The sequence below is a fragment of the Pipra filicauda genome, unplaced genomic scaffold (genome assembly GCF_003945595.2).
Source record: "Pipra filicauda isolate LSUMZ 115617 unplaced genomic scaffold, ASM394559v2 scaffold405_size854913_pilon, whole genome shotgun sequence".
Classification (NCBI taxonomy): Eukaryota; Metazoa; Chordata; class Aves; order Passeriformes; family Pipridae; genus Pipra; species Pipra filicauda.
Genome location: NW_024104538.1, coordinates 186,515 through 211,645, shown reverse-complemented (window position 1 = coordinate 211,645; position 25,131 = coordinate 186,515). Strand labels below are relative to the sequence as shown.

General features: G+C 36.9%; 1 protein-coding gene across 2 annotated transcripts in view; it reads left to right on the top strand.

Moving 5' to 3' along the window:
* KIF6 (kinesin family member 6) overlaps window positions 1-25,131 on the top strand; it is a 158,308-nt gene that overhangs the window by 119,925 nt on the left and 13,252 nt on the right. The window contains exons 16-19 of one of the 2 annotated variants that reach the window (XM_039385334.1): window positions 6,119-6,169; window positions 20,691-20,775; window positions 21,781-21,916; window positions 23,420-23,505. In XM_039385334.1, coding sequence (XP_039241268.1) covers window positions 6,119-6,169; window positions 20,691-20,775; window positions 21,781-21,916; window positions 23,420-23,505 — 358 coding nt within the window. Of the gene's footprint in view, window positions 1-6,118; window positions 6,170-20,690; window positions 20,776-21,780; window positions 21,917-23,416; window positions 23,506-25,131 lie in introns of both variants that reach the window. The other variant, XM_039385333.1, reaches the window with a different exon arrangement.

Here is a 25,131-nt window from a genome sequence, read left to right as displayed (position 1 = left end):
TTGCTTATATGCTTGTGCTGAGGTGCCAAACTGTGCTAGAGCAAGCAGAACACAGGCAGACATTTACTTCTACCCCCTCTGCTGTGGGGCAGTGACCTTTGACAGCAAACTTTGGGATGAAGGGAAGGGAGAGGAAAAAGGAGAAAGGAGAGCCAGTAAAATCTTAAACCACTGGAGATGTTTCTTCAGTGAACAAAAGGCAGAAATCTGCTGCAGCAGGTCATGCTTAACAATATGTTACCTCACATATTGTCATTAATTTATTTTTGATGCTGATAAGAGTTGTATTTTATACCTTTAAAAATGCATGTGCTATAGTCAGGAGGCCCTGAGTGCTGCAACACTGTGTTTTCTCCCCTTATACCACCAAGGGCTTTCTGAAAATGAGGAGCTGTCAGATCACGTGGGGATTTGGCCAACCACGTATCCCAAAATAAAGCATTTTCGTCAGAAATAGTGCTGCTAATGCAGACTACTTTGCCTCTACATGTTGTCCTAAGAGAGCCAACTGAGCCAACGTTTTTGCTATCGGAGAAGAACTAAGTTTGAAAAATAGTAAGAATTTTTTCCCAAATGTTCCTCTGGGTCAGAGAAAAGCTGAATGGTTTATCTGCTCTTAATGCTGCAGGATTTTGAGTTAGAACAGAATCTTTTTTATTTAATTCCATGATTTTTCTTATCAGATACTTTTTGTCATAGACTGTGTTCTCATACAATTTCAGCATCAGATTTTAAAAAGTATCTACCACATCTGGTAAGATTTGCAATAACTGTATGTGTTTGATATTCTTCATTTGAGAAATTATTCCACTTGAATATCTCCATTTGGGTTCAATGTCCCCTACTTTCAGGAACACTTCGTAAGCTGTTACAACTCTGACCTCAAATGCAGTTAAAAATATACCTCTACAAAGCTCATGGAATTTATGTGACTACTACCCTCTTTGTAAAAGCCTGCTTCAGTGCTGATTTGCTGAATATGTAGCTTTAATTTGTGCTCATTCAGCAGGACTTCTTATCTGATTCAAGTGGAGGCACTCAACTTTATGAATCAGATTTAATAGATCCAGAGTCTTAATTAGGTCTTCATAGCTGGGTCCAACTGCAAATGTAGGGGCATTGCATTACAAACAAAACCCTCGCATATTTCCTGCAATGGTTTAACCCCAGCTGGCAACTAAGCATCACATAGCCACTTGCTCATTCCCCTCTGGCAGGATTGGGGGAAAGAAACAGAAAAAAAAAAAAGAAACAACTACTACCATATAGCTCAGTTAGGGACCCAAAATTTCCTGGAGGGTGAATTCCAGGAATTAGAGGTTCCCTGGATGCATAAGAGGTTTTTCAGCTTAATATTTTATGTAACATCAAAAACGATTTCACGATGAAGAAAGAAGGAGATACAGCATCCTAGATGAGGTGTGAAGATTTCAGGATCTCCAGGATGGAAGGACTAATTAGGATAAACACAGGCTTGGAAAATGTAAAATAATAGAAAAATACTAAAAAATAACAGGAGATAAAGAGTTATTGACAAAGGCTTTAGCCTGTCAATTACTGAGTCAGAAGAGACCCTGTGCCAAGTTAAAGGTCTATCCATACCAGTAGCAACAAATACTCTCAAAGGGAGTTAAGGTTGTATGTGTACTCTTTACTTGACCAGCACTTCTATCTTTTAAGTTAGCAGCCTTTGAAACATTATAATAGTATTATATGGAGGATCTGATAAAATGTAAGAGTAGTTTTAAAACCTGTCATACGGACTCAAACAAAATGAAAATACTTTTTTAAATCACTGTTTTCTTAATTGTAATATACTCATTTTTCAATTGAAGCATATGCAGTATGGCCAAAGCATTCATTGTCTGTAATAATTTGGAAGATAATTTCAGATCCTTGAAACAGTCTGAAACAACACAAAGACAAGAAGTTAAAGCCATATTATTCAAGTTATATATTCATATTTAGTCACCGTATGGGATAGTTTCTTCTGCTTTACATCAGTCTTAATTAGATTTCTCTAGTCCATTTTTCTAGTGTTCTCTGTTTCCCTTCTTGCTTTTGTCTCCTGTCACAAAGCTGAATTTCTGTGTTACCAGTTCATCTCTTTTCCATACCTCAGGATGGTACATGTGTCCAGAAACACAGGCCAAAAACAATAGATTTATCACAACCTTAATGACAGCTGGCTGCATGCTGAGTGAATTCTTAAATTCCCCAAAACTACTTTTTTGCCAAAACATGTAGAGTTGCAGCATTCAACATTTTCTTGGGACCGTTATCTCCAAATGAAGAATGACTGCACTGGAAAAAATTTGGTATCAGCTATAGACCTATTTTTAACTTCTTGTTTGGTGAAACTTCAGAAAACATAATTAGCCATATGTTGAGAGATGTTCTCCAAGTCTTAAATTCAATTTTTGCAAACCACATTTAAGCACTACCTTGTCCACAACTTTATACTGTTGGAATCAGAAGACATGGGTATTTTAATGAGAATGTGATTCTTCATATTTCTTTGGGTAAATATTTGTGTTTATGAAGATTGCAGAACTGGCAGTACTAAAGACTGAAGTCTTCCATTTGTTTATATGGGAAGATCTGTGCAGGCAACAGTACTGGAATCACCCCCTACTTCTGTCACTTATGAACTTCAAGCCTTGCATTAATGTTCTCAGAGGCAGAAAAGTAGAACAGTTCAGAAACATTCGTTCTCCCCCACAAGTATTTATCCTGAAAACAAAACAAGATTACTTTAATGAAAAACATGCACAGAGAATCTTAAGGTTATGTCAAAAATAAGAGTTTCTACGTGAAAACCAATTTTTTCCAAATTAAATCTACATAAACTGTCAGATTTCAAATTGGATTAAAACAAATTGAAAGATTAAATAATATCTGGCTAAGTCTTGGTATGGAATTATAGTCAGGTGCCTCATGACACCACCATGTCCTCGGAATCAGAATTCCTTTTTGGGCTACTTTTCCCATTACAATTACAGTTTCTCCTCAGGAAGTTTTCTACAAAATGAAGTTCAGTTTTTGCTGCCTTGAAAAGGCAGTTTGGACTATGTGAATCGGAAAACTGTCACCTTTCTGTTTCTATTTAAAGAATAAAAACTCTTGCTAGAAGAGTGCTGACACTGGATTTTTATTTTTCTGGCCAAAAGAGAAGTTTTCTTTGGTTCCTCTCTGACTACAGGTGGTCTGGTTCCAGCTTCTCATTCTTTCACAAAGCTGCCAAATTGAAGGACAAGGTTTCTTGCAACATCATGGTCCATGTCATGGATGGAGCAGTAGTGTACAAAGGCTAGAATGAAAGGGGAGAGGAGCATTTGGGACAGTTTCACACTGCTGACTGATCTGAGAAAGCTTGCAACAGAAGCAGAACTTTTGCAGCCTCTGTGGTTTCTATCCCAGCTGTGTTGAAAGTGAATTCTACATAATTAAAAGTCAAGCCTCTTGGCTATAATCATTTAAAAACAGTCCCCATGTTCTTGTGTTTCCACATATTTGTACTGATGGCAAACTGTTATCTATCTGTTCGATCTTACTTTCATTGACTTGTTTGCCTTGCTTTTTTCAGTTGACCTCATTGCCACTTGACATGCAAAACATTTAGATTGCTGATGATCTGTTTCTAGCAAGGTTAAAGAAGGAGAAATAACACCATATATTGACAGGATTGAGAACTGTATGTCACCCTTTTTTTCAGTTGGCTCTTGATGAACAGCATATTCTCACTACTACAACCATTTTTATCGTATGACAATGGGAGCTGCCTTTTGCAGCTCACAGTGCATAAGAAAGAGAGTTTATAAGCTCTTACATGAAGATAAATATATAGATAGCTTTCTGAGGCACCTCAGTTAATGGTAATCCATTGAGATGAATCTCAAGATTACTACAAATTGTTTCATGACTGTCTCGTGGCTCAATATTGAGTAACATCACGCTGTGTGATACAGTGCAATAGAATACAAGGATCTAAATATCCAGAGTAGCAAAAAGCAATTTGAGGGAATAAATAGCACATTTAATCACACTGTACTGAGTATTGACATCAACTGAGTTGCTTGATAAAGCTTTCAAAGCACAAATATGGTGAGCATTGATCATTTAACACTGCTTTTATTGGTAAAAATTATTAAGGGGATTTAGGTGGAGGATTTATTTGTTTGTTATAGCAGGGGTAGATGAGGTTAGTTATTTCACTTAATCTCTTTCTCAGTAGCTGAAGGCTTTTCTTAATTTTACAGCTAACTTTAAGTACAGAAGAATTCATTGGTTTAAGTAAAAATAACTAAAAAGAATAAAACTTCCTCTGCAGGAAAATACAACTCTGCAATATCTATTTTATAGTCAAGGAGTAGGTAGGGTGCTTTGGTTTGTTTGTTTCTCTATAAATATTCAAAACAGCAAAACTTTACTGTTACACTGTAATGTATTGCATACAATATCATTTCTACAATGCTACTAAATACTTTACAATTATTTTCATAATTCCCAAAAAAGTTTAATTTGTCATGGTTCTTTTGTGCTCACAGAGCAGTCTAATTCTCATGACCTGTGAATTCTAAATGTTTTTTTACATTCTCTGTTTAAGCATTTGACAACTGTTAATGAGTTAATTTGCTCTGATTAGTTTATTCTGTAGGTCTTCACTTGTAAGCAAAAGGATATTTTTAATTCAGAATACATGCTAATATGATAATATGATAATAGATAATCAGAGGTCTGGGGGAAAAAAAAGTGAATCCTGCGGACTTTTTTTCTTTCCCTCGTATCCAGATGTACAGCTTAGTAAAGATTATGAACAAGTCTCTGCTTAGAAATGGTTTTAATTTGAAAACTTGAAAGGCATAATTCCATCCTCCTCAGAACACACGCACTGCTGAAATTGTGCATTGAGCATTATGTTTTTCCTTTATTGTTTTCATTAATGTCTCTGAATAGTGGCTTCCCATGTCGTAATTTAATTATGGTTTGGAATAATTGGTAAATTGCAACAATATCATAGAATAGGGTGAAAATTGATAAAAGAAGGGTAAAGGTGAATTATATGGGGCATGGAAGCCTAGTTAGAAATAATGAGATAATGAAATTTTAGTTAATTTTTGGTTGAAAATCAACGACCTCTACACTGTGACTTATGCTGAGTAGTTGTTGTGGTTTAGGAACTGTACTCCCCAATTTAGTGCCCCCACCAAGACTCTCCAAACCACACACCGCTCTTTCTCTCACTCCCCTGCTTTCTCCCCCTTCCCCACTGCGGCAGGTGAGAGGAGAATTGGAGGCACAAAAGGCAAAGATCACAGGTTGAGATGAGGACAATTTACTGGAAACAGCAATGAAATAAGAAAATGAACACTAACAGCAACACTACTAATAACAGCATACAAGAAAGGAAAGGATTCATGGTAACAGGCAATACTGGATGGTTCCCTCTACCATGTTTTCTCAACTGGAAAGAACCCCTTCTACCTGGAATAGAGTCCCTTTCACACCATCCCAGCAAGGACATGAGGTGGTATAGAATAACCTATGTGTCCTAGCCATGCCCCCTCGCAGCTACTGCAAAAATTAACCCTGTCCTGGCTGGAACCAGGACACTAGTAGAATTTGCAGAAGCTCTAGCACGTGAGATATTTAAAACTGGGCTAGACAAACAGGACAAATGGACTGTAGGGGACCAATTTTTCACTGGCAAAGATGCAGACTAGTGACCTAATATCTCCTTTCCACCGTTAGCGCCTGTAAGTCTGTTTGAAAAAATACTTGGGATTCTCTATGTCTTTTAGTCTCACTTGGATTTCTTTTGTATCTAGCAACATCAGATCATTATCCTGTGAAAGTGCTTGACAGTAAAGAGCCTCATTTTTAGTTTTTCTTACTGGACAAAGTTAAATCTTAGGATATGTAGAGTCGCATTGTGCCTACTTGTTTACTTGCAGTAGAGAGGACAAAACTCAGAAAAATTCCTGTCCCATGGGTCACAAAAAAAAAAAAAACTAAAATTGGCCAGCAGCACAGGGAATTTCAAATGATGGGAAAGCAATGACTTCATTGATTTTTGACATTTTGAATTCTAACTATTTGCATTTTGTGTCCTTTACAGACTGTCTGAAGGGAGAGATAACCCAGAGGCACATTCAGAGAGCAGCTCTAGGTAAGACGATAACATTTCAGGTGTAGATAGGATGAATCTGCTTATGAGGCAGGTTGTATTTTCTATGACAGTTTTTGCCACAGTATTTTTGCAATATCCATGCCATAAAGAACATGGACTCTGTGAACTTTGCCTGAAATTTGACTCTAAAGGCATCTTATTTTATATGTGATGAGAAAAATAATACAAAATTCTTATAGGTTTTGGAGTTTGGTTTCTGATGAGTCTAGTTTGAATTCCCATTAATAGACATTGGTATGTCCTGAGACTGAGCTAGTAGCCGTGTTGCCACAGTCTGTCTAACATCCTTTTTAATTTTTCTCGTTCTGAGAGGGGCTGAAGGCATACACAGGTCATTTCTCTTGCATCTAGTTATAGGAGTTGAGAAGTCATTTCTTACGGTTTCTGTTGACACAGCTGTGAAGCTAAAAGTGTCTATGTAAGTTGTTCATATAAGTGTAAAGTCATCCAAATTTGTTTTAAGATGCTTAAAGCTGACTCTGCTGACTTTGTACTGAAACAGCCTAGGAGTGTTCATATGAGAATTCCACTTCTGGGACAATAAACTTCATCTAAAATTTGACAGAAAACTGCTCTTGCAATAACAGTTTAGATCCCTCTTCATTTAAATCCATAAAAGAATCCCAAAATGTGCCTTCATAGACCTTCTTCACATAAAAGATGGAGCTAACTCAGACCAGATTGCAGTTGATGCATTTATTTCTGTGTCTACATAATACAGAGAACATTATTTGTCTCTTAGTAAGAGGGAGAAAATTGAGGGACTTTCTTAATCCCAAAAGTCAGGCAACTAAGTTACTGCAGAAAAAAAAATAATTTCTCTAATTTACCCATGCATCTCAAGCTTTGTTGATGATGTTATTATTTTATACCTCTATCCCTTTTTATTTTGATAATCAGCACTGAAAATTAATGTTGTCCATGTCAATAAAGCCTAGGAGTTAAACTCAAGTTATTTTGATCAGTATGAGAAGGGGAAATGAAGGAGCTGCTGATCTCCCTGGTATCCAGTAACAGGACACATGGGAATGGTTCAAAGCTGCATCAGAGAAAGTTCAGATCTGATATTAGGAAAAGTTTCTTTACCAAGAACAGGCTTCCTAGATAGGTGATCAGTGTCCCATACCTGACAGTATTTAAAAAGCACCCGACTGAACGACAAGAACGAGAACGCAAATCCCAACACACCCAACCCACCCCCCCCCTCCCCTCCCCTCCCTGTTTTTCATAACATAGGTAAGCATAATTTTTCATGTCCTTACGAAATGCCATAGTAGTGACTTTACCAGCTATACATTTACATTGTAAATATTCTATTAGTATTCTAAAATGCAGCAGGCAACCCATGCGTTTTTGCCTTTTGTTTTAAGCACTGCTGTCTGCCTATCATCACAAAGTCTGGACTGCACAAATTATTTTTCAGTATTTTCATTATTCTTTTAAATACTCTGGTTATTTAGACTTAATATTTATTCTATGAGTTGGGGAGTATTATTTGCCTGCCTGTCTTTTTGAGTGAATGTTCTTCCAAGGAGTAACAGGTGTCAAGTCTCCCAGGAACGTCTCGACAACCAGAATGTCATCAAGATACTTTTACTGAAAACTGCGTGGTAAAAGTTCTAATTAAGAGTCTGTTGAAATCCCAACATGAAATAAAACACACCATTGTTTCAATTAGAAACCAAGTTAATATCTTCCAGCTGCCTTTTTTTTTTCCTTAAAAAATTTTATGGTTAAAACTCTTGAAGAAGCTATTCTAGTTGGATTTTAAACAGTGTAGATTTGTTTCCCTCATGGCTGTGCTTAAGATGTGGATTTCTTATTGAAGGAAAACTCCACTACTAAGCCCATTGCTCTTAGCTGTCTTTTTTAAAACACCATATGCTGGAAGTTCACAAAGGACACAAATAGATGGGAGGTTTCATCAGAGACAAGGGATTACTTCATGTTTGTCAGTACAGAACCAGAAACATTGAATATTTTGTGCAAAATTGCAAGATTCACTCTTAGGGTGACTTTCATCTTTATTAATTATAAAAATACTTGATTATACAAATAACTTCTTTTAGTTATCTTCAGTGAGATCTTTCAGAGTAACATGCTTAAAAATATTTTCAGGCAGGATTTAAAATTCTTTTTTCATGACAAACTGCATTTTTAGGCAGGATTTAAAATAAAATAATGTATACACTGCTTAAGTATTCACAGAGTGAAAAAATTGCATCATGAGAATGTTGCTGGGTGTAAAAGATAGGAGGAAAGGGAAGGAAAAATTGCTTTTCCTGCAGTTTGCAGTGTTGTAGAAGAAATGTAGGGGTTTTATTTGATTCTAGTGAAATATTAAGATGCTTTTAACTAGCATTTCTGTAAAATACAGGACCTGATTCTCCATTTTCTTATTCCAGTTTTGCATAGATAGAGCATGACTGCAAGCAGGCTAGTGTAACGTTATTTGCCAGCACTGGGGGGAGACTGAATCCTAAGCTGGACCTGCCTGATGACACAGGAAATCCTATGATGTATTGTAATGGGAGGATGCTTCTATGGGGATGTAGCCATGTAGCAAAGGTGTGTTTTGTACAATTACTTTCCATAACAGAAGTAACTGTGCTATGACTTGCACAGTTTTGCCTATTCAACTACATCTTGAGTAGAGGCCTCTGTTGGGTCAACTCTGGAAGTTAGGAAGTACCCTTGAACATACCCTTGACTGATCTGTCCATATCAGCAGAAATGTTTAGTAAATCTACAAGTCCCCCAGGCTGTTCAGTCAGCTTCAAGCAGATTGGGACATGCACAGAAGGATCATCCATTATGTACAGTCTGAAAAGTTTCCTAAATTAACATGAATGTTAGTCTGCGACCAGTGGTGCAGCATCTTCAGCACCTGATCACCGATCATCACTGATAATTATGGGTAATTTATCAGTTTAGTTTAAATGGAGTTTTGCAGCTTTCCATTTCAAATAATTTTCTTTTCCTCACGTTTTCCATGAGACTCCCTTCTCTTTTTGTGTAAGTTTTGAAATCTGGGCTAGTAGCAATTCTTGCTAGTAGCAATCCTTTCTTTTGGAATTCTCCTGAAAACATCAAAAGATGGAAAAACCTTTCTGCTTCTGGGGAGGTTTGTTGAGACTAAATTACTATCTAGCTCCACTTTCTCTGTACAGCTATTTGAAATGAAAAAAAAGTAGGAGAAATGTGGGTCTTTGTAAGGAATCTGCATCCTTTGTATGGATTTCAGCATTAAGGTGCAGTTTTATCAATATTTTATTAAAAACAAAAAAACAAACAAAACCTCCATTTGTTTTTCCTGGTTTTGTAACTCGAGTTTTAGAAATAAGATTCTTTATTTCTGCCATTATTCAAAGAGCTCTTCCAAAGTTCTTTTTTAAGCAAAATTCCTTTGATAAAGCCCATTCTTCATAAAAAATAAAATGACTAGGTGAGTCAGAAATAACAGATATATTTGAATCCATGATATTGCATACCAGCATTTGATTTAGTATGGTAAATGCCTGAGAGCAAGGCTTTTGGCATGTTATTTTTATATTTGGAATTGTAACACATTTGTTTTAAGTAAAAATAGAAAAGTTTGTCCTTATCTTTGTACCCTCTGTAGCCTTTTCTATATCATCTTCTCCTACATTTTCAAAGCTAGATACCTGTTCTAAAGGTATTAGTATGAGCTTATATCCTTTTTCTTGTCGTGATGGGTGTTTCTTTATAGCGTGTTTCATTCTGCTTACTCACCTTTCCTTGATTAGAAGTAAAAGAACATGATCAATACCAGAATAAAGCAGGGACAGACAGTGCTGTATAATTAATGTATCAGAGTACTCCTGCAGGAATATTCTAGCCAGTGTTAGGAAAGAATTTCAAGAAGCGATTCCTCCAGTACTTGTGGTGCTGTCACTACCATATATCCCATCTATACCTGATGGAAAGAAAATATGTTGTTTGACACATTTCTGTATGTCTGAAGAGTTAGAATGGGGAACTGCTGCTCCCAGTTGTCCAGAGTGTTAGCTCATAGAATCACAGAATGATTTGGGTTGGAAGGGACGTTTAAATGTCATCCAGACCAACCTTCCAACCATGGGCAGGGAGAACATCTTTCACTAAATCGAGTTGCTCACAGCGCCATCCAGTCTGACCTTGAACCTTCCAATGTGGCCCATGACACTAGAAAAGTTGATCCACTGGGGTTTGTATCTGGTATATAAGTGTATGATAGTTCTCTGCAACCATTGCAGCGTTTTACAGACATATATAACATTAATTAGACTAATCATTATAACTGTCTTGAACTCATCTGCTGTGATCTGTGTCAATGGAAAGCACATCTCACTTCCAAACCGCTGTTTTGCATCGGACTTGATCTGTTATTTAAATAAGTCCATATTTAAATAAAATGGCCTTGGTTTCTTTCACTTCTTTACATCTTGTAACTGAGATGACATTTAACATTTTTCATATGAAGCAGAAGATTCTTGATCTGTACTGATGCCATGAAATGAAGAGACACAAGTGTTTTCAATCAGAAAATGACAGAAGCTGACCAAACTGGCAGTTTGTGTTTTCCCACACAAATCCAGCACAGTCCATGGAGAATAATAGATGGCCTGTTTCAAGACCATCATTCTTGGTGCTGAAAAATGATATCTTATGTATGGGCTAAATAAAGCACTTTAGAGAAATAATCTCTTTGAAGTCCAGAACTTTAAGGGGTTTTTTTGGTTTGTTTTTTTCTATGGGGGTTTTTTGTGGTTTTTGGTTGGTTGGTTGGTTTGGTTTGGTTTGGTTTGGGTTTTTTTGTGGGAGATAAAGCAACATGTGTCCAGTACTACTAATCATCCAAAGGCTAAAGTATGCCAAAGAGCAGTGTATTCAGTTTGCAATAGCCTCAGAATAAGGGAAAGATTTCTCTTAGCAAATCATAATTTTGATATGCACAATGTTTCTGTGTGTTATATTCTTCTATGCATTTGTAGTTCAAATGTCAAACAACAGTGGTGTTTTTTGTAAAAGTTCCCTGTACTTGTGCATGCAGGGAACTTATTTTATTCCTAGGGTGACCTCTAGCGGTATCAAGGCCACTGTTTTTTAGTGATGGGTTTGATTTCTTTAGTGTATTTCAAAGAAAATAGGAATTCTGAGAGTGACAGAAAGCTGGTAAGATTGTGCTTGTTAAAAAGGATGATGATTTTTCACTGTTGTTAAGACAAAGATACCAATAGCAAAACTTGACGAAAATTCAGAAACCAGTACCTCTTGGCCTTTTTTTAAAGTTTTACTCTGACAAAGATAAAGCTGCTTTTGAATTTCCTTTGTAGAATTATTGTAGCATATTAAGTGCTTTTAGAAATATTTACCAAATCAGTTTTTAAGCAAGTGCTTGAAATATAAGTAGTTATATAGGACATTACAGGTAGATTAGAGAAGCTTGTTATTGTAGTGTATTTAAGTCATTGCAGTTATTTCAGATTTGTCTTGGTGGGAAAAAGCATAGACTTTAGCCTGTGGTAACTGTGAAGTTAGACACCATAACAAACTTACTCTCTTGGTTTTGCATGCTGTTTTGTGCTTCAAGTCAGCACAGTTTATGGCTAAAACTATGAGCTCTTGAAGAGCTTTTGTATTTCTGTATCTACCAAGTCCTTCTGTAAAGATGTTCACAATCAGGAAAAAGAACCATGGATTCAAAGCAGCAGCTAAACAAGCAGCAATGATTTTTTTCCCACAGTACCTGAGGTTTCTTCTTAGGTAATATGTTTTGGGGGTTTCTCACTATTACATTGGAATTAAGTTTAAAACTGTAAGAGTATGCACTGCAAGAAGACACTTAGCAGGTTTTTCTAGGTACAATGCTAAATTCTAGAGACAGGCATGAGTTTTCCCTTTCATTCTGTCTTCAAGAAAGGGAATATTGCATCTTTACTGGAAGTCTTTGCAAATATCTCCTCTTGAACTGTCAGAGAAAATTCTGAGATTATATGTGTGTTCCTATTAAGCTTCCCATGTGACCCACTCAACTTCAGCTATCATAGCTCAGAAAAGAGCAAAGACATCTTTGGATCAAGCAATATTTTTATTAGGAGTCATGAACTTGTAGCACAGCTATTCAGTTCTCAGTTTTATTGACACTGACTTAGGCATTTCACTGTTGTTGGAACAGCTTGCAGTCTCTGTTAGCTTTCTTGGAATAAGTATTTCTTCTGAAATACTGAAAAGTTCAATGCAAATTGCATTATTATTTAGAGACTCCTTCTGGTTTCTAGCAAGTAAGCAAGGCAGAATCTGAAGATAAAGCTCTCATTCTCTAGTTTGATCCACTAAATTAAAATATTAAGATTCTATGAGGATAATTACACATTGAAAGAGGTCATCAGAGAAGTTTGTAGGATCTCTGTCCATGGAGTTTTTCATGATGTCTGGACAACCTAGTCTGATTCAGTTTTCACTAAACTTTGAGCAGTAGCTTGGACTGTGCAGCCTTTCAAGGTCCCTTCCACCCACAATGATTCTATAATTCTAAGACAGGACTTGAAGTGGAGTGAGCAAAAAATCAACTTGGTTCTATACATACAGGCTACTGATTCTAGGCCTAAGCTTGTTTACTTTAGCTTCAGTGTATCTTTGAGTAGCCTCTATTGGCTCTAAAATGTTTGTAGAAAGTTTAACTAAGGTGCTGTACACTTCTTTCTTCCAACCATGTCCAGTGGGTATGTTGGACAGCTTGACTAGTTCTGTATCAGTCGAGGTTTTCTCTGTGAAAGCTCTCTGAAATAAACAAAAGTTCTGTAATCTAATGAACTATAAACAACAAATGGAGCTCTTTCACATCTGTATTTCTTTGAGTTTTTCAAGGTAGTGGTCAAAACTAGAATAGCAATTTCTATCTATCTGATCATATAAAGGATAGAGGGAATGAGAAATAGCTTGGCTAATGTGACATCCAGTGTTTCAGAACTGTCTTCAGATCTCGTAAAAAACTTCTCCCATTTTACTTTTTGCTGAAAGAGCCAAAGGAAATTAATTCACTGCTTTTCTGCTCAAAATTTTTTGCATATTTAAGATCACAGAGAATAATGTCTTCAAATAAGTAGCTATTAACAATATCCTACAAATGTGCAGAGGTTGGATATACTTCTCCAGATAAGAATCTTATGCATAAGTTGTAATTGTTTCTGGATATATCAGGATTGTCTCTTCTCAGTATATGGTACAGAGTAATTCATCCAACAGCTACCAGAACATCAAACTCAATGTCCTTTCCTTCACAAGTCATAAAAAAGAGCTGAATTATGAGAAATCCCTAAATACCTCTTTATTTCTTGTATCTTCTTGAGCTGGTAGCCAGCACAGACAGCCCAGCTGTTCTGCAGCTGCAGCTGATAGGTGTGTGCATGGGAAGACCAGCAAAAGTGCAGCACTTGATGTGGGATATGAGTGTGGCCAGCAGGGATAGGGGGTCCCAAAACCATAATCTGGCCCCTATAACTGCCCAAGTTGTACATGATCCTAATTAAACACATATGCTAGAACACTGAACAACATCAAAATGGATCTTAAAGAATAACATTCCTGGTGACATGAAATCCTATATTGGAGCTTCAGAAATTTTCTGGAAAACTCATACAATATTTTAAAAAGCATTCAGGAAACTGTTTTAGAGGACCAATGGAGTAACCATGTGGGAGAGTGGAAACGAAAATTTCTGTAGTACTTTTGTCTTTACTGTACGCTTAAGTGAGGTGAAGTCTTAACACATATCTCTGCTATTTGCACAGAAAAAACCACCATATCCATGATAAAGGGGCTTCAGGCCTAACACCTTTTGTCTTCCTTGGGCCAAGAGTTAAACTAAACATTTTACAGTGCAACCCCATGCTCATAATATATTGATTTCATCAATAATGGTGTGTCTTTTCTTTCTGTTTTCTATCTCATCTACTTCTCTTTTGCAGATGAAAGGACTTTTACTAATACCTTGTAACAGAAAGATCAAAATTGTTCGAACTGATGCTGCCACATGCATTTATTTGGTCAGTATTCACTTCTTGAATCAAGGTCAAAACCTCCTTTATTGTCTAACTTGAAATTACACATCAGTTTCAGGACCCACCTATACACAGCTGAAACAGAAGCAGTGAAGTATAAAAATGTATGTTTATTTTTCTTTAATATTCTTGCAAATGAGGTTGCTAAAAATTTAGCATACAGTCCAAAATCAATGCTTCTGTGCATTGTCATGAGTGTTTGTACTGACAACCACAGACAGAGTTCTACAGAGAATGCAGGTAAAACACCCCTTATATTTAGAAAACATTAGGCCTATTGAATTGATCCCACAGTTGCTGCATGCACTGAATTCCTAAATGTGACCTGCAAGTACAGGATTTACTGTGCATGGCTGTGTATATTCATGCACAATAAGGCTGGCACTTCTCAGAACTGAGAATTCCCAGCAAGAAATATGGATGCCCTAAGCCTCAGTATTGCTTCCGTGCTCTGTGACACTCAGCATGACTGCACCTGGGTATTTCTTATTCATAGGAAAGCTGTGCTATATTGTTCTCAGTCAAGTTCTTATCTTGACCAGGCATTACTTTACAAAAGCTGTGGTGGTGTCTTACTGCAGCTGCAGTCTGCATATTGGTAGTAGAGTATTCCTAATGTCTCAGGTTTGTGATAAAGAACTGACTTCAGAAGTATTTTCCATCCTTTTCTTTCAAGAAGAGCATGACAAAGCTTAGCAAACAGATTGTTTTCCCATGAAAGCTCTTGGATGTTGTAAAAATTAATGCTTACAAAGCCTCAAAGCTTATGGGTAACAAACAACACCCCTTCTTAGGAGGCAGAGAAAGATCATTCAAATATATCAGGTATGATTTTATCTAATATTATGAACAAGATAAATGATGCAACAGTAATCTCATGTAATCAAATGGTAAAATGTATTTATTAAGTGTACGCAAGAATCTGAGTTAATAGGGGTTCCTGGCTAAGACCCAGCTATGTTACCATTCCACTAGATTAACTGGCATGTATAGAAGATATTAAACTTGAAGCTGCTTTCCCTCCCCCTCACCCCCAGTATATTTTACTTGTATATTTGGAAACCAAGAGAGAATTTTTAGCCACGATGGTTTCAGAAACTTTCATGGCTTAAGTGCAGCTGATGTGAAGGTAACACCTTCTATTTTGTATGCCATGTATTTTGAGGAGCAAATTTATAGATGACTAGTTTCAAAGAAGCAACTTGGGGGAATTGAAATGTGAGTCTGTATTTAGCCAAAACAGTTCACTGATATGGGAAAAAAAAGGTCTGCTTTACAGGTGTACATTGGAAGTTAGTTAGTTTGAGCCAATATCAAGCCAGTAAAACAATAAACAATGCAAAAATCCAAACAAAAACAAAAACCAAACAGAACTAAACCCAAAAACAAAATGAAAACCAGCATACCAATGGACTCTTTTAATAAATTCAGTGATTAAAATCAAAATCAAAATCTAGAAAATACATGTCCCCAATCCCCTGTACATTCATTAACTTGTATAATGCTGGAAATAGGACAGTTTCTTTCAGTGCATTCTCGAGACAAATTGGCTGAAACTTTAAAAAATCTTTTATATTAGGGTTAGGGAAATTGCTCTAAAACCCACAATACAAACTCATCCAGGCACTAGGATATTTTCCTCTCCTCCTGGATTGGATGTGCATACTCATCTTTGATTTTGTATAAGGTACACACGTGGTGCCCAGTGACAAACATAGGCTGACATGGCCTAGAGGAGGAATAAAAAAGAAAAGGGAGGCAATTACTTGTAAGCTGATCCTTAACGATGGATGGGTAGTTCTGTTTTAAAAAACCAAATGACAGCATATGGTCCAGTTTGAAAGCGCTAAAGCCCGAGTTTGCCAAAAGCTCCAAAGCTGATAAAAAAAGCAGTAAATATGTTAAGGGATACTAAAGTGAATTCTAAATTTGGTTACTTCAAGTGACTATAAATTTAAGCAGATAAACACAAGACTATCTAGTGAAAAAATGAAAATATTTGACTGCAAAAGTACAGCTGGAGGGCAGGGCACAATGTTATTTGAGGCACAAGACAATAAATCCCTAGGAGTTTGACTTCTGGGATACACTCAGGTCGAGAAATATACGAGTGCCCCAGAGAGTATAAAGTTCAGGGTCACAGAGAGTTTCTTGCAAAATTTTCTGACTCTAGACAAGAATCTGCCAGAGTATTTCGTGTTGTTGCCAGCTTGCAGTAAACCATGGTTATAACACTTGGTATCTCATGCTAGAAATAGTGTTTTTCATCCATGCTTTCCATATTGCTTTACAATAGTGATTCAGTTAGCAGGTGCTGTAATTTCTTTCTGGTACTGTGTGTTTTGGTGATGTGGAATGTGCTGTAAAATTTACTACTTCTTGTGCTCCAAAATTGACCCTTTCATTAGAATAAAATAGTTATATCTTAGAATGCCTCTTAGCAATTCTTTATGCAAAAAAAGCCAAAAATCACAAACTTTTATGATATGAACTGTCAACTCATGCAGAGCTCACCTTCCTCTGTAAGCAGGCAGCTGGTATCAGTTGTATCCTGTTCCTCACTTTACCAAATGGGTTGTATGTGAAGATGAAACAAAACCAGTTAGCCCAAAAGTAAGCATAAAAGTTGCTAGCTATTTCATTACCCAGCATAGCACTGTCAAAGTCTCTTCTTTACATCTTGTGACCTCAGTATTCTTTAAAAAGACTTCACAATTTAGGATTCATAATTTTTGACACTCAGCTGTATGTGCAGTTATGCTAATGTAAAGAAACTAATATTCCTTATCAGTACATTGCTGACTACTGACAAAATAACTCCGTTGTATAGAATTGGATGGAGGTATGCCAACAGAAACCCCCCCTAGTATATACAGAGCCAATGTTTTCCTAAACATGCACATCATACCTCCCCTGCACCCCTGAAACCTGAATCTGCATTATCCAGGATTAAATTGCAGTAACTCCATTTGATTCCCAGGAGAAGTCACTGGGGCACTAAAAGTGCGTGTGGTGTTACACATCAATTGAATGGCTCATCTCAGCTGATGCACTGAAAGCATAGAGTGAGACTGTACAATCAAGTTTCATATGACAAACCGTCAATCAATGAATTAAAAGTCAACCCTGAGTGAACAAGGAGATACCACTTTGTGTTCTTCTGTGCAGTTGCAGAAAAGATATCTGATAATTAGTGTTTCGGCAGTAGCATCTCTACTACGTCTTGTAATGTATTGCAGAATTTTTTAATTTATAAGGGCAAAAGTTGATGTGATTTTTTCAGTGTTTAGCAATTTGCATGTACTTCCTATATATGTGGTTAATAAATGCTTTCTGTTCCTGCATGGAAAGGCAGAAATATACAATAAAAAGAAACTCTTTAGAGGAATAAAAACCTGGAGCAAAAAGAAAATATTTCTTCTTAGGTATCTGAATTAAATTTTTTGAGTAAATATTATGCTTTTTATTCACTCAGTTGTCCCTCTTATGTTATTTTAAAATAACTGAGCCTATGTACTGAAGAACATTAACATTAGACATGAGCCAGTAACCTCTGCCTTACCTTCCTCACGTCAGCTGTAGCTGAAATTGCCTGGACTGGTAAGAGGAGAGGGGCGTGAGGCAGCAGCAGGAGCCCAGGGGCAGAAAGAGGCCACTGCAGGGATTCAGGAAAGGTAAAGAGGAGAGGGGAGAAAAGAAGTAGAAGGGAAAGAGGAGAAGGCAGAAGCAGCAGAAAACATAAGAGTTGAAGTACAGTCCACCAGACCTTAGATGTCTTTTGCTCAGAACATCAGGAAAGAGCCATGTGTATGCTTGTATATATTACAGTAGGTAGATTCAAAAAGGTTTAGTCTTTAGAGCAGAAAGTTATTCAGTTAACAAACACATTGTTGCAATGAGCAGGCATAAGAAAAAGCTGAAATGGAGACTGTAGCAGCTTGGGAAAAGGCACTGGACATCTTACAAAGGAGTGCCCCCGTAGGCATGTCCTGGACTTAATTTACCACTGGATTTAATCTGATACTGTGATCAGATCTCTTCTGCTTTTGTGACATGAGCACAGTGATGGATGTCTAAGTTGTAGCCATTTATCCAATGCTGGTTTTGCTGCTGGGGCCCCATCAGCTTGCAGTATACTCATTTCTTTCTGTTCATGAAACTGTGCTGCTCACCTTGCCCATAGCTGTGTTTCTGACTTTCATCACTAGCTGGAGATAATGGGTGTAATTTTATTCAGGGGTGGAGATGATGGGGCCTGTTTATGATAAAGGTTCTCATCTCATATAAAAGGCTTTATTATTTCTGAAGGTAACTTGCAACCAAATAATCCCTTCTACAGCATGTAATCAGCAGAAGAAAAACATTTTTCATGGTGTTTTTATGTATAAGTGGCAAAGTTCTGCCTAAGTTTTGCTGACCTTTCAGAGCTAACGTATAAACATTTTTCCAAGTACTAGATGTCCTAATAAATCAAGGAAGGAAAGCTATATTATGGCCTTGCATCACTCTGTAATGACTAGAAGAATTTGTTGATGTTTTCATGTAGGGAAGTCCTCACTTCAGAAACAGTATTAACATTTTAAGATGATACAGTCTTCCACTCTGTATTACTTCCCTTGCTTATAAGGGGCTGGAACTGCTACCTCCTGAACTCAGACACTGTTACAAATTGTGAAAATAGAACAAATGCACTTCAGTGTTCTCAGAAGAGTCCCCTTTAACCACTGCTGAAGCTGGGTCACGCTAGGTCTGGCTGGAATATTCATGGAAACATACTAAGGATTCTCACATGGTCTGTGAGCATGGCTCAATTAGGAGGAAGTAACTCCCTAAATCATTTCAGTTTGTTCCACAAGAGCATATTTCTCTCAAACCTGGATTCTGTGTATTTGTGAAGGTCAGAACAAGTGTGAAGCCTCAGGAGCTCTGCAGTGAATGTCTCCTCACAAGTTCCCTGTGTAGCTCTGTGCTTTCCCACATTATGCCTTCTCTTGGGGATGAAATCTGACAAATCAGAAAATCCTCATATGCTGTAATCATGGAAAGGTTTACTGCTTTCCGCAGAGGTTCTGACATGATTATGATGGCCGCCTTATTATCTGTTGTGTTCAGGTATAGCTTGTTATACAGTGCCACTGTTGTAGCATCTCCTCTGCCGTGATGTTTTACCTTGTGCATTCACTTTAACATTCCAAGCAGTTTCTATTTTTATCTTTTCAGAGTACCCTCTCCACCACAAATGTCTTCACTCTATTCTTCTTTTGTAATCACATGCAGCAAAGCCTTTCAATGTACAAAATGAGAATTCTGCATGGCCTTTGTCCACCTTGACTGTCTGTATTAACATGCTTGACTTAAGTATTCTAATGAAATAAAATGCCTTTCAACTTAATCTGTATTAAGCGATAGGGTGCTACAACAGAAGATTAATGTTTTCAGCTTGATGTGCTTAGAGGCAGAGAGGGGTCATTACTGCCCTCTTGTTCCAGACAGAATTCCTCTCCTTAAAGAAAGGGTGCATTCCTCAGGCCTTGTGACAGGCTGACATAGAATTTATTTTCTTGGCAGAAATAATAGTCAGGGTGGAAACTTGCATGTATTGTACAGCAAATCTTTTGTTTCTTTCATTTTTCTTGAGTTAAAAAGGTTAAACATGTTTTCTTGGGAACCTAAAACTATTCTCATTCATCCTAGAAACAGAAACTGTTGTAATACTAGGAGGTAACTTTACATTTCCTTTCACTGATGAACATATAAACCATGATGGAAAGACTGTTTTGTCCTCTCTCATAATAAGCATATTGTGTATTGCATGCTCACTAGCTCTGTTACAGGATAGGAAAATCCTAAACTGGTTTCTTAGATTAACTTAGGCTACTCGAGGTATTTCCTCAGTTCTCCTTTACCTTGAAAATTTTCTCACATAGTTTCAGGATGTTTTCCTTATTTATACCAATTGTCTGAATTTATTGCTTACCAAAGTGTTAATTTTTCTTTCAAGATTTGTCTTTTACTTGTCCTTCTGTTACTTTATTTCCAAACACCAACACAGCTACTGCTGTCTCTTCTTTTTGAAACAACTTCTGGTCTTTTCTTTGTAGCCAAAACTGCCAGGTTGAATGCATTTGATAGGGTATTATGCCAAAGATGAACATTTAAACTGACAACTTGCTTTTATTCATGTCTAAAATCAGTATTCCCATCTCTCCTGGAAAAAAAAATTAAAAGCAACTTAATTCAAATCCCTAGTTGTCAAGTGTCTCGTCTACTAAGTAAGGCCTAAATAAGGAATTTGAAGAAGCATTTCCAGAAGAGAGAAATGGTTAATGACCCCCATTTTGTTAACTACCTCTTAAAAAGTAGTTTTTATTCTAATTAGAAGTTGCTTCTTTGGACATCATATGGTCATTGCTTACATCTGAACATTTCTCCTATAGCTGTTTCAAGTCCTTCTGAAGAGTTAAATATGTTTGATCCAGTAGAAGAGAAACTTAGAATGCAAATTGAAGAAGAAAAAAAAAGGTATTACTTCTGCCTCAGACTTCTGCTATCCTTCAGAAGATAAATTATACTGATAGTATATTCCAGTTACAATTCTGCGCACACAGTTACCCTCAGGGTTTTCTCTGACATTTAAAAAATGTCAGCTTTGTGGTTCACTAATAGTTTTTAAATTTGTGTATATGCTGTTGGTTTGTCTGTAAGATGCCACAGTAGATGACTGGGGAAAATTTATGCTTGGGCTAAAAGCTAAAAATAAATAAAACCAGCTTAATATCCTCCCCGAGGCTTAGTGTTCAAAACTTGTTCTTTGAATCCAAATGTATTATGAACCTTCTTGGTTGATTCAGAAAAGTCTTGCCTTTCTTGACCTAAGGAAAATCTTCAGGTTATACAGGACTGACCAAGTGTAAATAAGATGAAGGATACACATTTGTTAACCAGTCCTTGTTCTAATGTTGCTGTAGCCAGGAGTATAAAAGAAAATAGATGCAAGGATATCAGTTCTAAGTGTTTTACTAGCATTTGTCTTATGCGCAATCTCTGAGGAAACTTCTGGCTCTTTCATACTCCTGGTAAATCTCCAAGGATATGTTAGCCAAGAGGCCTGGTTAATGAAGCTTCCATCTGAAAGGGGAATCCATCTCAGCTCCTATCTGAATCCAAGCCCTGGTGGGGTTCTTTATTAATAGTAACATGCTGAGTATTTAAAAGAAATATTTTACATAGTTGATTGAACCTATATTTTAATTGTTAATCAATATTGATCCCATTTGAATTTCACTAATTTTTTTATGAAATAAAAGGTTTTGGGGATAAGTTTCTTGCACTTATAAAAGCTTTAATAAAACATGAAGCTTTTATAAAACATGACATGCTTCCTTCTACCATCTCTCTGTGTCCCCTGCATCTCTGATTATTATTTATTATTTTATAGTTTAAATCTGTAACTGTTCTAGGTAGGATAAACCTTTCTTCAGATATATGTTGAAAGATCTGTAATACACTTTCTTCTTCTCATATTAGTTATAAAACAATGTTCAATCGCTTCAAAGGGCTGAAGGTAGAGATTGAGCACCTACAGCTTCTTATGGAAAAAGTAAAGATGAAGATGCAAAAAGACTTTGAAGTCTGGTGGTCTGAAGAGGCAAAAAATTTACAGGTATGAAATCACTTTATATTTCTTCCATTTTCATGTAAATATAACATCTTCAATCATTTCTTTAAGTAGTTAATTGACTAAATAGGAAGGAGTATGATTCAGGGTCTGGTTCACCTGTGCTTATGCTTATGTAAATTGGACAAAGATAATGTCCAGTAATAAATTGGACAATGTGAAGCTAACACAAATAAAGAAAAATCATTTCTTTCTTCTCTATTTTTCTGGTTTTATGTCCTCCCAAAAAAATTGATAGGGAAGAATTGGGCCCAAAATGCCAACAATTCTGAAGGAACATTAAACAAATAGAGAAGACTGGGAAAAATAATCTTTTTTAATGCTAGCAAAACTGTGATTTCATCAGATTTATTCCAGCAAATGTAGTTGCTTTTTTTCCTTTGTTTCAAAGACTCCAGTAACCTTTCAGCTTCCCTAAGCTTCCAGAGGGTTAGCAGCTCTCAGCACAGACTGTGTTCCCTCACTCTCTAGCTGAGGCCCACCAGTGTTTAAGAACCCAGCAGAAACAGAGTGCTCTAATTCAATGACTTGTGTAAAAATGAACTAAAGAGGTGTCATTTTAAACAGTGTATCAGAAATTCATAACACAGTCTGAAGACTACACTCAACTGAAACAATAACACAGCTTTCTTATGCTCCTCTTCTGACACTTTTTTAATGACTTACAAGTAGGGACATGGCGTGTCCCAATGAAGGACTGCCATGAAACATACGTCAGCCTCATGAAAAGAGTACAGTCCATCCCATATCATTTATTATTACCTGGAAAGGAGATTTACCCCTTGAGGAAAAGTTGTTATAAAGAAAGAAATGTTTAGCCCATTTTTTGCTTAATTCTTGTGAGTATAAATTAAACTGTATTTTTAAGAAAACAGCCTAAAGTTAATACAGAACTGAACATCGGAAACTTAGTTATCCATACAGTGCCACCTAACTAGCTTAACTTCAAGTTATCATCGCAAAATACTTTTCACATTAAAATCCCTAACCGTACTAGTGGTAAAGAGGATAATGTTTTAGTCACCCTCCTGTCTAAATATTTAGGCTTTTCAAAGCACTGCAAGTAATATTCTTGAATCCACTGGAGCACATTTTTCGGTATCCCTTAACAAGAGAGTTCCAAGATGCAGCCTCTCATGATTCATCAGCAGAAGACTAGAAAACTGGAAAAAGTAATTGGGATTGATTTCTTGGATCTTGACCTATCTATACATCTGAGCTGCCTATGAAACTGAAACCAGTAAACACATGCTGTTACATATTAAAAAACTGTAACTTGAGCTTAAAAATACTTGAACCAATTCTAAATACTTTTCTCTTTATTCAGAAGTGTTTGTGCAAGTGGAGAAAATACTGTATGATTCAACCTCGGTGTTTTCTGAATGAGTCATTGCCTACCTTGTTATTGCTGAAACCTATAGGCCAGTATCAAGAACTCTAAAAAAATCCTCTCCTACCTAATTTTGTTTTTTGATCTAAAACCAGCAGGAAAAGCCAGAGATGGTTACATCACCAAATACTGTGACTGTTTATCCCCAGTTTATCAAATCCTTGCAGCATCTATCAACTAACAGGTAAATTGGTTATTTTTCTCTTCCTTTTTATAGAAGTGCAGTTCACCAGAATGCTTTTGCAAATATCACACTAAAACATTGTATTTACAGTTACAACAGAAATGACTGTGTAGAAAATGAATTTTTATCATTCAGTCATTTTGCAGTCATATTGAAGGTAACTTACTGTACATCAGTTCTTTTGACTTGTTGGTCTTGGGACCCTGGAAACCTGTCACTAGGGACCCCATGACAGATAAGAAACGCAAGCTTGTTATCCATCAACTCTGCTGTATGAGGAGACTGTATCTCCTTTGGAATGTATTCAGGGGGCTACAAATCAAAGATGATTATAAAATTATTTAATATATAGCCTAGATAGATTAGCTGTTGAAAAATGTCACGGTGTTACGTTTATGCAGCATATTATTACACAATGATATTACATTTGATATTATAGAATGCTGGTGCATCCTCTACGATAGAAAAATGTAATCATCTTGTTAGTTTCATCATCAGTCACTTCTGATTTCAAAACATCTAATTTAAATTTGCAGTAATAAATCTTCCATAGCCATCAAGAAAAGTAGGGTGGAAGAAACCACATACCTGACTGTGCAGTTTCCATATTCATGGATAATAAATTTCCTCTCTCCCTCCCCACCTTTCTCTTGCTCTCTTTTTCTCCTTCTCTCTCCCTGCTTCTCCTTATACAGTTACCATTTCTCTGATGATTGACTTTAAGAATTGGACTCAGTGATCCTTCTGGGTCCTTTCCAACCCAGAGTACTCTGTGATTCGACCTACATTTTCTCTTTTACAGCAAACACAATATATTCTCCGTACCATTAAATAATGAATACTGAATTTTCTTAAAACTGTAAAATATATTCTAAGTTGTATTTTAAACTTCCCTGTATCTGTAGCAAATGCTACAGATATCAGTACAGAAAATTATAGACATAGTCCTTTAAAGTTGTCTAAGAAGACAATTTCAGATGTCTTAAAATGATGAAAACCAACTCTAGTCTCCTCTACTTTGCTTCAGTTCTTATTCTGTGTTCTCTCAAGACTTAAACACTATTCACTCAGCAAATGGCTGTCAGGTTTTAGGCCTAATTTGAGCTGTTCATTTCTGGTGTTAGGCTGAAGGTTATTTGTCCCACAGAAAAGCTGATGGAACAAAATGTGAGAGCATTTTTGGTCTGTCAGCACAAAGTGTCAGGAACAGTGTGGCCAGCAGGACCAGGGAAGTGATTCTTCCCCTGTACTCAGCACTGGTGAGGCCAAACCTTGAGTACTGTGTCCAGTTTTGGGCCCCTCAGTTCAGGAAGGATATTGAGGTGCTGGAGCAGGTCCAGAGAAGAGCAACGAGGCTGGTGAAGGGACTCTAGCACAAGTCCCATGGTGAGAGGCTGAGGGAGCTGGGGTTGTTCAGCCTGGAGAAGAGGAGGCTCAGGGGAGACCTCATCACTCTCTACAACTCCCTGAAAGGAGGTTGTAGCCACGTGGGGATTGGTCTCTTCTCCCAGGCAACCAGCAGTAGGACAAGAGGGCACGGTCTTAAGCTGTGCCAGGGAAGGATTAGGTTGGATGTTAGGAAGAAATTTTTTACAGATAGAATAATCAGACGTTAGAATGGGCTGC